Raw genomic sequence first — 13,897 nt, 5'->3', positions numbered from 1 at the left:
CCTTCAGGCATCCACCTGCCCAAGCGTGGGGTCCTCCATGGGCTGCAGGTGGATCTCTGCTCCCCTGTGGACCTCCATAGGCTGCAGGGGGACAACCTGCTCCACCATGGTTATCACCACGGGCTGCAGGGGAATCTCTGCCAGGAGCCGCATTACTGCTCCCCCTCCTTCTGAACTGACCTTGGCATATGCAGCCGTTCCTCTCACAAGAAAAAATCTTCACAACAGGCCGGCAGATGCCTCTCAGGATCCTTTTTACATCTCATTCACATCTCATCTCCTCTCCACTTCTTGCAGCCAGGCCGGGCAGAGTTGGGCCCAGACGGCCGCCCAGCGGGAGGCCAGAGGATGAGGGCTGCAAGGCCCACAAGGCTCGCGCCTCCCCCTCTCTGCCCCGGCTCAGCTGCTTCACATCTTCTCTCCTTTTTTTTCTGTTTTCTTCTTCTTAAATACGTTATCGCAGAGGCATTATCACGGGACATTCTGCTACCAATTGGCTTGGCCTTGGCCAGGAGCGGGTCCACCCTAGGCCCGGCTGAGTCCACTAAACAAAGGGGGAGCGACTTCTAGCAGTTTCCTACAGAAGCTGCCACCTTAGGCCCCCCCTTAACTAAACAAAACCAGAAAACAGACTCATTTAGTCTTCTGGCTACAAGAGCACAACCAGAATGAAATAGCGAACTGTCATGGAGCTTCTGGCTGCCAGTAGCTGAAATTGGCATATTAAGTTCAATGTTGTGTAAAATAACGGGAGAGATGATTAGAAAACACTAATTACCTTTATCCAAGGCCTTGTACTGGGAGATCTCCCACAACAAGGACTTATGGAGCAGCAAGAAGTAATTAGATTTCTGACAGAGCAGTTACTGCGTAAGTGATTAAGCCATCTATTTTCTTATTATTGCTACATAATATCAGTTATATATCTTATAGTAAAAAGAAAAAATATAAATAAACCTTCTCAAAAGTTTCATCTAAGATACGTCAGCTTCAGAAGCAGTTCTGTCTTTGATTTTTGTTTTTAGAGAAAAAAAACAACTGTATATTCCTTACTCTCTTATGTAAAGAAATTTTAAGTAATCAGCTACTGATAAAACCAGACGAACAACTTGCAGTTATTGTGTTGGTTTCTGGACATTCATTTCTATGTAGGAGTTTCTAGATGTTTGCATAAATACCTATGGTCAGAGCAAGTAACTAAATAACACATTTTAGTATACTACCGCTTAACTCTCCCCAAAATCTCTACTAAGTGTACAGGTAACATCCAGCCATTCATTTTGTAACAGTCATGCTCCTCAAGATATTGCTGAGCTGACAATACATTACAGTATAATTTTCATCATGTCAGAAATGCTCAGGTAAAATCAGGTTTTGGGTGGTTAACATGTTCTTTTTGTTATTCAAATAAACTCTAGGTGATGCACATTTGGCTAAGAAAAGTCAACTGATGTAGGCAAACCTTGAAACCTGTGAACGCATGCAGAGTTTGGAAAATGAGTCAAACAGAAATATATTTAACTTACTTTGTTTTAACTGCTAGGATACAAGGAATAATTTTCCTTTTGGCATATGTTGGTAGAACTGTATTAAAAATCAGCTCAGCCAATCATGGTTAAAAAGAGTCAACATTCAAGATTAACATTGATTTGTGCATTGCACTTAGAGGCAAAGAATGTTTAACATCATACTAATTAAAATGTGTTAAATCACCATGATTTGTAACTATACATTTTCCCAGGATAGAGATGACTTACTCAGAATTATTCCGCCAGTCTTCACATCCTTCATTGTTATTAACCAACACGAATAAAGGTTGAAGGATATGGTCCCTTAGTAAATACAGATTTTATTTTATTAACTTTGCCTTCCTAATTAAAATATTGTTCATTTAATCCATTCTGTTGATATAGTGTTTCTCATCAATAGGAAAAGATCAACAGAATTCAGCTCAGGCCTTATTCCTTGAAACAGTACATGGCTTTTTTATGTGCTCTTCCTGAAAGCAGTATATTCTTGCCAAGATTTATAATGCCTTTTCAAGGCAGTAGTGAACAGAATTCCACCAGAATGAGACTTAGAGAGTTTTAGTATTTCATCCACGTTATCAGTCGCCTTCAGCCTTAACCTCTGGAGACAGGATAACTTCACTAGAAACTATGAATTCAGCCATAGCGAGAGGGAAATGCTCTGCTCTGTGGGCTACTTTGTCATTTAAATAGAGTGATGGAAAAATAAATTGCACCACAAGTTTACAAATCAGAAGTTTTCATTACTCCAAATAAGATTCTTCTATAATCACTCAGCAGTGTTGGTGGGTTTTCTGGCATAAATCTCTGTTGCATGGGTAATGTTTTTATATTCAGATCTTCAGAGTGTTCTAAGTACTCCTAAATCATCTCAAATGTGGAGTTAAAGCAGATCTCTGCCTTTCAGATTCCCACTTTCCTTCTCTAAGCGAAAAACAGAGCACATGTAACAATAACCGGGAACCTGGGACAACTCAATCAATTCCAGTGATCCCGTACTTCCTTCCCTTTATCTGTCACATGCTTTTCTCCTATTTATTTACATGAAGGATCTCTGGGGTATGCAGAATGTAAGATGTGAACAGAATTGATGGCAGATTTGCTGAGAAAAGAGACTGTTCCTGGACCACATGATCTGGAACAGATGCACTTTATCAGGACGTGGCAACATGGAGCTACGAAACTTTGGGTCCTCCCCTCTCATAAATACCCTTGTGTGTGTGCACTGAGTCACTAATCCTAGGTGCAGACTCTGGGATGATGCAGAGAAATAAAAAAAAAAAGAGAGAGGGAAAAAGAAGTAATGGAAAATAACATAACCACATACTACAGGGAAAGATAATAGAAAGGAAACAGATCTTAACCACTAATCAGTGCCTTCCAGGAAATCTTGATTTGTCACAATGTTAATTTTAAAGGAGCAGAAATGGGTTTGGGGTTTTTTTTTGGACAAACATATGCCAAATATTTAATGGAGCTCATTTTAAGCTCACTTGACTTCATTAACTGAAAGTCTATAGCTGTTCTGAAGATAAGAAAAATCTCAAGGACAATATTAGCCTTCATATTGTTCCAAATACCTTTAAATCTTTCTAGGAATATATAATGGATCACGTTTTCAGTCTTGCCTTTAATGTCTTAAATGGTTACCTTTTATCACGTAGCCTACACAGAATGGTGGAATAACAATGCCGGAATTTAAGAACTTAATTTCTTTTCACCTCTTGAATTTTTATTTTTGAGAAGAAAGCATCTCATCTTTTCTCAAGCTTAAATAGAAAATGTTTTCATTGTTCCAAGAGTATTTTTAGTTTCTTTTCTTAGACTTGGAAGAGTCTCTTTCATCCTCAAAATAGGTTCACCTTAGAAAATTCTCTGTGGGCATTGCCTATTACGCTCAGAAGAGATATTTGAAGAGAGCAGTCTTAAGCGAGCCACCCATAGACTTCTCCTATTCTGAGTTTCAATATGCTGTTGGACAGGGCAGAGCTTTAAAGCTAAAAGTTAAATCAGAAGCATATATTTCTTGTGGGAGAACAGAGATACACCCACAAATGGACACAATTTCTCAGCAAATCCACTGACTTGATTTCATGCGGGATTGCAAGTACAGTTCTGTTGGTAATGTGGAGCCATCTTTGAGATTTTTTCACTGTTTATTTTTCAACTGTGTAGGTCATTTTATGGGTTTGTCCTTCTGAAATGAAAATAAATATTATATATTTATCCAGGGATGGGGCATCTACCCAGAGAGGTGGTAGATGCCCCATCCCTGGAAACTTTTAAAGCCAGGTTGGACGGGGCTCTGAGCAACCTGATCTGATTGGAGATGTCCCTGCTCCTTGCAAGGGGGTTGGACTGGATGGCCTTTAAAGGTCCCTTCCAACTCAAACCCTTCTATGATTCTATGATTCTATAATGCTTCAGGATTCTTTGTCACCTCTTTTTCTGTGCTTTCCCCCATCTATCACTTCCATTAGGAGACCAGAAATCTCATGTTAATCTGAAGTGTAAAATATATTTTCCTTTCATACTGAAAGTTGTCAAAGCAGTTGATAGTAAGCATAAGTCTTCAAATATATAAATAGTCTTAGAAAGCCAAGGAATTAACTGCTTCCCTTGTTCACATGGACAGGATAAGAAGTAATGGGCTTAAAAAAAAATGGTTTAAAAATGTAGCTTAGACATTCAAGTATAAGGAGTAATTAAACATAGAAAACAGTTGCCTGAGAAGACTGAAGAATTTTTATCTTTGAAAGACTGTAAGCATGTCCATTCAAAGATGGGTCAAACATGAATTACATAAAAATGATTCTGCAGTGCAGAAGTGAAAGACTTGAACGATGTCCTGAGTTCCCAGCCAGTGCCATTTTCTACAGTGCTAAGGCACATCTCTGCCTAAGTGTATTGACTGACAAAGTTACCTTCCCTTGGTTGCTAATGCCAGTCTTAGATAAGAAAGATCAGATCCTTCAGGAAAGTAAATCATTTAATGAGACATAGTTATGATTTATCATGTCATGAGAAGGATATATTCATAACCAATGTCAACTAATTATTTGTCTCCTATTGAGCAAGACTACCCATTGAGCTCACTGAAGCAGTGTTTCTTTATGGCAGTACTTAAATAATGAAGAGAGCTTGGAGCCTCATAGTCCAAGGGTCACTCAGGTACATAGCAAAATACAGCATCTAGCCTGAGTTGCTCACTGTCTAAAGTAGTCATGAAAAAGAATTACAGAGAAGAAGCAAATGTAATGACACATGCTAAATTCCTAATTAATATAGTGCCAGGACTAGTACTAAAGCTTGTATCTTCTATGACTAAGCTCTGCATTCATGATCTACCCACATCTGTCCTTCTTCCCTTTTACTCATAGCAGTACACTGGACAAGGACTTCCCTTACAAAGACACCAACTTGATTTAGGAGGTTCCTGAACTGCAAGTCTGTCATAGATTTAAGAATGTTTCAGGATAATTTTGCTCTGTCCTGGCCTGTTGTCACTTTTTCACAGTCATTTGCTGTTGGCCACTTTCAGAGACAACACGTTGATTTGGTGGACCTTTGATCTGACCTGATACAGTCATATTTGTTTTCTAATGTTATTTTTTTCAGATGTGTAGGACCTGAATTTCCTCTCAGAGACACATGTATCTCTTATTGACATAAATAGATGTGCTCACTTGCCACACTAGGAAATTCTCTGATGTTTGCTTGACACCATGTGATGCCTACACACCTCCAGAGAAGATACAGCATTCCTGCAAGGACAAAATGAAGACATTCTTCCAAACATGCTTAGAGCTTACTCCCAGCCCCACTACCTCCACCCATATTAGTGACCGTGAAATTGGACTGCAAGGTGCAATATTTACTAAAAACAGGCCAGATAGATTTAAAAAAAAAAATAAAAAGAGAAATGAGGATTAAGAAAATCGGGTTGAATTACTTGCTTTCAGTGTAGATATTTGCTTCCTTGGGCTACACGTTGATGTCTGAACAAGAGAACTCGGAGATAAATAAATGAGTAGGCAGCAGACAGTTTTCTCAGAGGAAACAGCATTCCAGTGGGGCTGTAGCAGGGTCTACCTACCGTGGATTGAACCAAAAGGGAGTAGACTCCTCATATAGGCTGGGGTTGCATGATTGTGCTCTGAAAGCATTTTTTTCACCTGCTTATTTTGTCCCCAGAGAAGCAATCTGCACATTTGTATTACATTTGCTTCAACATTTTTGTCAAAGGTTATCAAGTTAGAACTATTCTAGACAGAAGAATTTGGACTGATTAGTTTTTTTTTCCCTGAAGTAGCAGAAATAACAAAAATTAATCTAGAGCATATATCAGATCTGCAAAATTTCATATTCTCATTTATTTTAGAAGAACTTCTCTGCCAATTGGACTTGTACAAACACAGAAAAAGGCATGTTAACCCATACTATACATTATACTTTGAGGAAGGAAATTTTTACATCTTCTGTAGTGAGATATTTCTTCTTCCAACAGGCACTTTTAAAAGTCTCATGAAAGATCTCTTTTTAAATTATTGAAAAGAACTCATTTCCCTCAGATCATCTATCTTGCTTTAACTTTCCTTCAGCAATAGTTGCCCTTTTTGGTTGCTAACCAGTTTTTCTTCATATATTGCTGAGTTTCGTATCAGTTAAATTACTTTTGGGGCTTTCTGGAACTAATAGTTCTCCACATTTCATTCTCCTTCCTTATCCTCTACTCAGCTTCTACTTAGCTCTTTTTGCTGCAACATCTGTGAGCCTCAGAGTCAACAACAATTTTCTCCAATCCATCTCCACGGGAGCTAAGCAGATATGTTTTATTAGGAGAGGTGATTTGTGAAAGCTGGAGAATACATGTGTTCTTCTGAGCATGGGCACTGCTTCACTGGGCCTCCTGCCCTCTGGCAGATCAAAGCCTCAGTTAAATTTCTTGTGATCATCACACTTCTAGAATTAGTGTCCTCCCCTCATCCACCTCCAGTTGGACATGCTCCACCAATGATGGCATGCTCTAGAGGCTTCCTGTTCTCCTGAAGCCTTTTGCAGATCACAGAGCAGAGTGAATTCTGAAAATGCGGGATGTGATTCTTAATCTTTGCAATGACATTTAAGGACGTAGTCATTAAGTCCTGATTGCACTTCAAAGAAGCACAGAAACTCTGTGGGATGCCTTGTACTTCTAGATTTCCCATCCCTTTGCCACAGATATTATAATCAAGAAACAATTTTATATTATTTCTGTAAACCCTTGACTGAATAAGTATCTAAGAGCCATGCGGAGGCTAAATCAGACTGATGAATTTTGGCCATGTTTCTCCAACTGGACAGCTGAAAATCAGAATCAGTACTAGAGCCTAAGGAAACATTTCTCTCTCTGCTATGTTTTTTTACTAATTGTGTTTATTTTTGTCATTTTATACAAAAGAAGTCCAGATAATCTTAACTAACTTCTCTTTAATTAAACAAGGTATTTAATGCCAGAGTAAGTCTGTCACACAATGCACATACTGGAACATGAAGCATATGGGAGTCCTGGTAACTCCTTGCAGATCAATACTGCCTCTGGAACATCCCATCCCAAAAGTGTTAGTTGCTACAGGATAAAATAATACTAGCAAGCAAAGAAAAGAATAAAATTATCTAGTACTGAATTACTGTTCTCTGAACCCATTTTATTTAGGACAGGTATAGTCAATATATATTTCATCGCAGATAATAGTTTCTATTGTATTTTTAAAAACCATGTGAACTGGTACTGCAACTTTTGGTCATTCTGAGAGACGTTTTGGTATCCTTGTAGATGAAAGATAAAATTATCACTGGCAAGAGTTATTACATAGGTTTTGTTCAAACATCAGACACTGCTAGTCAAGAGGAGGAGGATTAAGGTGTTCACATAACATGAAACAAAATTTCAGGTATTGAGTCTGACTATTAGATAAAATGAGGAACAGCTGAAAATCACCTAAAATCAAATTGGTTTTGTCTATAGAATTAATACTCCATATTTCCTTCTGAAATATGTTCCAAAGTTATTTTGCTATTTTAATGTATTATTTATTCTCTAATTAATTTTATCTGTAAGGTTATCTCCTGGTATATGACCTGTAGATGACAGAAACAATAAACATAAACAGATGAAGCCTAGTGTCCATATCTCAATTAAGTTGAATAACAGTTAGGTTAAAATAACATTTTTTTCACACTTGAAAGTCAGCACACTTGCCTTTTTATTAGAAGTTAAGTCCAATTCCTCAAGGTGCATGAGGTAAACATTTGCTGAGCATTTAAAAGGTTTTCCATGAATCAAAAAGCTCTGAAATGCTACAATCAGTAATGACTTGCCATCTTTCATCTCTGTTACAGAAAGGCAATGCCGTTTCAGGTACTGCATAGTATGTTGAGAGTGGAGTGTTTATTGAAGGACATCTTTTCTCCTCCCCTTGGGGCTCTACAGGGTGATTTATTTGATAAGTACTCTCCTTGGTCACTCCATTTTCTGTTTATCTGAGCATAAAACAGGCGCTATAAGAAATCCATACCCTCCAAAAATCTCAGTATTTTTGCAAGGCTTCAGACTGGAAATATTAGGGATAAATCAAATCAGAATTGGAACAACAACAACAACAAAAAAAGCTAAGAGGAAGTGGAAATGTTGATTTCCTGTGGTTTCCCATAGAGCTGCTATGTGGCTTTCTTTCTGTGCATTTGGAAATAAAATGAAACCATTTTCTGCAGAACAAAGGGGAAGCAAAACATATTTGTGGGGTAACAAATAAGTACCCATTAATAGATGAAGTTTTCCGTGTAAGTCCATTGTATTTCAGTGACAGGCGCTCTCCCTACACTTTGAGCGTCCTTTTATAATTGAAGCATGAATGAAAGTATAAATTTTATCGTAGTCCATTTTCCTGTGTAGCTTTGTAAGAAACATTAGTTGTATGAGCCTTTTTTTATTTCAGATGTAGCTCTTTCCCCTTTGAGTGCTCTGCACTAGGTATTCTTTTAAAAATCCTACTAAATGTCTTTTTTGCCTATATAAGTGATCCACAAAAAAGTTCCAAACATAATCTTGTAAGTTGTGGGTTAGTCCTGCTGCAACATCTATCCCAGGCCAGTGCCTTAGGCTGTTCTCCACAGAACCAACCAATCAGCCTAGCTCTGGACCAACAGTTAAATATTCATAGCCAACAGAGCCAAACAGTTGAAACTGAGAGAGGACACAGCACGTCATGGTTCTGGAAAACTGAGCTTTAAATACCTAGAGGAACTCAGACCGTCAATGGGTTTGATGGATGGACCACTCGGTGGATAAGGAGTTGGCTGGATGGCCGCACTCAGAGAGTGGTGGTTAACGGCTCAATATCCATGTGGAGACTGGTCACGAGTGGCATCCCTCAGGGGTCTGTGTTGGGCCCGGCCCTGTTCAACATCTTTGTCGGCGACATGGACAGTGGGATAGAGTGCACCCTCAGCAAGTTCGCCGATGACACCAAGTTGTGTGGTGCCGTCGACACGCTGGAAGGGAGGGATGCCATCCAGAGGGACCTTGACAGGCTGGAGAGGTGGGCCCGTGCCAACCTCATGAAGTTCAACCAGGCCAAGTGCAAGGTCCTGCACCTGGGTCATGGCAATCCCAGGCACAAATACAGGCTGGGCAGGGAATGGATTGAGAGCAGCCCTGAGGAGAAGGACTTGGGAGTGCTGGTGGACGAGAAGCTCAACATGAGCAGGCAATGCGCCCTTGCGGCCCAGAAGGCCAACCGCATGCTGGGCTGCATCAAGAGAAGCGTGGCCAGCAGGTCGAGGGAGGTGATTCTGCCCCTCTACTCTGCCCTGGTGAGACCCCACCTGGAGTACTGTGTCCAGTTCTGGAGCCCCCAACACAAGAAAGACATGGACCAGTTGGAGAAGGTCCAGAGGAGGGCCACAAAGATGATAAAAGGGCTGGAGCACCTCTCTTATGAGGACAGGCTGAGAGAGTTGGGGCTGTTCAGCCTGGAGAAGAGGAGGCTCCGGGGAGACCTTATAGTGGCCTTCCAGTACCTCAAGGGGGCCTACAAGAAAGATGGGGAGAGGCTGTTCAGTAGGGCCTGTTGCAATAGGACAAGGAGTAATGGTTGTAAAATAGAGGGGGGTAGATTTAGTGGAACTTAGGAAAAAAATTTTTACAATGTGAGTTGTAGAACACTGGCACAGGTTGCCCAGAAAGGTGGTGGAAGCCCCATCCCTGGAAACGTTCAAGGCCAGGCTAGATGAGGCTCTGAGCAACCTGATCTAGTCGGGGATGTCCCTGCTCCTTGCAGGGGTGTTGGACTAGATGACCTTTGAAGGTCCCTTCCAACCTATGGAATCTATGATTCTATGACAATGGCATTATTGTCTTGCACCCCATCTCCGTCAAGAAGCCTTCCTGCAAGGTACCTGGTTTTTTTTGTTGTGTTATTTTTTTTTTTTTTCTTTCCCCTCTGCTGAGAAACCTAGAGATTATTCCATAGGGGAAGGAGAACATTTTTTTTTGAGAATGAACATTTTTGTGGAACATAAATAACCACTCCATAACTTCCCACACTCCACGCATGAATCTTGCTGCGCTGCATGGACATAAAACATTCAGCTTTCCCAACTAAGCATGACTCAGAGCAAAATAAAAGTCCTCAGTAGGCAAAACTGTTTGTTTTTTTTTATTTATTTATTTCTAACTTATAGTTGTTTTTAATACCAGATGTGAATCAAATCTCTTGAAAGGAGATGGGAGGCTCCTAGATCCTTGGGATCTCCCAAGTGCAGAGCCATATATGGAGAGAATACATCACTCCAGCTGTCCTCAGCTGTCTGATGCAGCTATAGAAATGCCTTTGGGTGAAGGTAAGTGCAACTATTTTACATCTGTCCCCAGCAGCTACTGGCTGGGGACAGGTTAACCTATGTCTGAGAAGCCGCTTCTCAACCATTACCTGGGAATCTCTGTTAGTAAATAGGAAGGATAGAAAAAAAATTCCCTACACTTCTCTTTTATTTTCTTTGTAAACACTTCAAATTCATGCTACATTTTAAAGAAACAAATTGTCCGTGTCACAGGCACGGACACACATAAATCAAGTAGGATTTTTGTTTTAACTTCAAACAGTTTACAGTTTAGACTTCTGAGGGAAGCTATCGCTTTCAATTTACTGAATGAAAGTCATATACTGAATAACAGCTTCCTAATAATTAGGCATGACAGGTCCCACTGCAGCTAGAAACAGGTATTTTTCACCAAAAAAAAACCCAAACCCAAAGCGAGTTCTCTCTAGACCTTGCTTTTTTGAAGTGCTAAGCTGTATTTCTCCATTCTTATTCACAAACACCAATTCCTGAAGTCCTCATTCATAAAAGCATCTCGAAGGGCTAAATTTAGCACTTTTGTACATAAGCAAATCCCATACAAAATTAAGTATGATTTGGAATCTGGAGGAGTTAAAGGCCAACATATTTTTTGAAAACTATGCTAACATGTCTCTAAATTTGGATACTTCTGCAGAGAATTGGCAACTTCTTGTGTTTAGGATAAAAGAAGACAGCAAAGGTCAAGTGGCACCAGATTCAGCTAGAGATAGTGGAGGTGGCATTTGCCCCACTTTACTATAAACAACTAGCAAGTAGGCTGTTCCACCTAAGTTAGTCATCAAGAAAGTCTTTGTACAAGCCGTTTTCTAGGACGTGATTTCTCTGAGCTACTTGAAGAGTCCACATTACAAAAAAAAAGGGACCTGAGAAGCTCTTATTTTTCTCCACTAACTATAGAGGGAATCCTGATGGCTAGCTCACATGGAAGTGTCTAAATGGTGGACATCTAAATATGTTAATGTGAATCTCACCCTGTGAACTGTGGTTCCTTTGGGTGTTGGTCCAGAAAAGGACCAAGATAATACATGGAAGGGTCTACAGATAAGATGGATTTGAAAATAAGGGTGGACACAGTTGCCATAAGACAGAGAAATAGTTAAGAAATTCACATCTGAAATTGCTAAAACGTAGGCTGATGTGAAAGAGTAAGGGCAGAGGCAGCAGTTCCTGTCGTTGCGTGTTTGCTTTCCATTTTGCCCGGAGGAGAAGGACAGCTGTGTGCAACAGGGCAGACTGGGAATAAAGGCTGGTGTCCTGCCAGTGGGACAGTCTCAGTGTCCTAGCTTCTAAGACAACTGGACGGAGCTGTAGTCCTTACAAGTTTCCCTGAAGGTCTCACCAGAACAACTGGTTTCACTGGGATTATTTTATTTTTGATTTTTTTTTTTTTATTATCTCACATCCCAGAAGGCCAACCGCATCCTGGACTGCATCAAGAGGAGTGTGGCTAGCAGGTCGAGGGAGGTGATTCTGCCCCTTTACTCCACTCCCATAAGACTTCACCTGCAAGACTGTGTCCAGCTCTGGAGGCCCCAACATAAGAAGGACATGGATCTGTTAGAGTGAGTCCAGAAGAGGCCACGAAGATGATCAGAGGACTGGAGCACCTCTCCTGTGAGGACAGGTTGAGAGAGTTGGGGCTGTTCAGCCTGGAGAAGAGAAGACTCCAGGGAGACCTTATAGTGGCCTTCCAGTACCTCAAGGGGGTTTACATGAAAGATGGGAAAAAACTTCAGTAGGGCCTGTTGTGACAGGACAAGGGGTAATGGTTTTCAAATAGAGGAAGGTAAATTCAGATTAGACATAAGGAAAAAAATTTTTACGATGAGGGTGGTGAAGAGCTGGCACAGGTTGCCCAGAGAGGTGGCGCATGCCCCATCCCTGGAAACATTCAAGGCCAGGTTGGATAAGGCTTTAAGCAATCTGGTTGAAGATGTCTCTGCTTCTTGTAGGAGGGTTGGACTAGATGACCTTTAAAGGTCTCTTCAAAGCCAAACTGTTCTATGATTCTATGATTCATGTTCCTGTAGGGTTCATGCTTGGGACAGAATCAGGTCATCCTTCTAACAATGCACTGAAAAGGTGGCAGGCTACATTAGCTGACTCCTGGTATGCTCCATTTTGTGGAGGACAGGTTCTACTTGTTGAATACATAGCAAATATAAAAATCCCATTAGGTTTACATCAATGACTTTTGTGTCTCTGCTTACTAGCCCAGTCTTTTCCTGCTGTGTCAACACATCTGAGTGAGGTTTCCTTTCTCCATTTGGTGATTATGGAAGGAAACACTGATATCATTGAGCTAAGAGAAAGGATTACCTATATATTGCCTTTAGGACAGTATGCACATGTCAGCACATTGGTGCAGGAAGAAAAGGTGATGGTTAACAAACTTTGTTTTGAAAAGATCTATTTCAGGTCCACCCAGAGGCCACATCAGCAATTCTTAAGACAGTGTTACTCGAATGAGGCATAGCTTCAGGCTGTGTATGTACATGATGCATTTTAAAGCACAGTGAACGACATGGATGATACAGATCAAATGTTTGTGTATCAGCCTTCCCTTACACAATGCTATTAAGACTGGCCAAGCAGACTTGTATTTGCCTGGCATGTCATGAGAATTATGCATATCTTTGTAAAGTATTTACCATTAGGACATGGCTGACGTTACTTTCTATCTTTTAGATTTGCACATGTGTAGGAGACACCATAAGGATTTATTTTATGTATGCTTGACTGTACTGTCTTATTTTTTTGCCCTGCTCAGTAAAGAAGCTGGCTATAATTGCACAGTGTTACTCACCTGCCCAGCAGCAGAAATTCTCCAGCGAGTCCCAGGCGCCTCATAGCCATTAAGAGCCCTCTCACAGTCATCCCTTCACAGAAGCAGGCAACCACTCTTGCCTTGGGCAGGTGGCTCCGAAGCTTTCGCAGCAGCTTGTCAAAGCTCTGTTCACCAGCGTTGCTATAGATCTTGTAGGAATGTGCAATGCAGATCCCTTCCTTGGCCGCCATATCTTTGAAAGCTTCCATTCCACTTTCTCCATAGTTCCCTAAATACAAACAGAAACACATATACATATATTAAAATTTGCAGAAGCTTTTCTTCCTTGGAAATAGTAAATATTTTAAAGAATACTTAACATAGCTGCACAGACATCAGTGTACTGATGTGAAGAAAATACTATTAACACTTTAATTAATCCATTTTTCAAGTCAGGATCGACACGTTTTCCTAGAAACTTCACTTCTGTTTAGGAACCTGCACCTCTGCTGAAACCAAAGGCTGTTAGGTACCTGGGAGGATCTGGTCTACAATATGTACAACAATATATGCAGTATGAACTGCAGTATGAACAGCAGTCTCTTCTGATTCTCTTACATTGACTGAATGTGGTCAAGTACTCTGGGGTTTACTTCAGAAAATCAAAAAATACATGTTCGCAATAAATATTTGGTTG

General features: G+C 40.4%; 1 protein-coding gene across 3 annotated transcripts in view; it reads right to left on the bottom strand.

Moving 5' to 3' along the window:
- The window catches only part of GRM5 (glutamate metabotropic receptor 5), a 282,987-nt gene that overhangs the window by 142,301 nt on the left and 126,789 nt on the right, over positions 1-13,897 (bottom strand). For all 3 annotated transcript variants that reach the window (XM_086742894.1, XM_086742905.1, XM_086742916.1), the window contains exon 2: positions 13,240-13,489. In XM_086742894.1, coding sequence (XP_086599020.1) covers positions 13,240-13,489 — 250 coding nt within the window. The remainder of the gene's footprint in view (positions 1-13,239; positions 13,490-13,897) is intronic.

The sequence above is a fragment of the Chlamydotis macqueenii genome, chromosome 1 (genome assembly GCF_036417535.1).
Source record: "Chlamydotis macqueenii isolate bChlMac1 chromosome 1, bChlMac1.mat, whole genome shotgun sequence".
Lineage (NCBI taxonomy): Eukaryota > Metazoa > Chordata > Aves > Otidiformes > Otididae > Chlamydotis > Chlamydotis macqueenii.
This window is presented reverse-complemented; position numbering and strand designations above follow the sequence as displayed.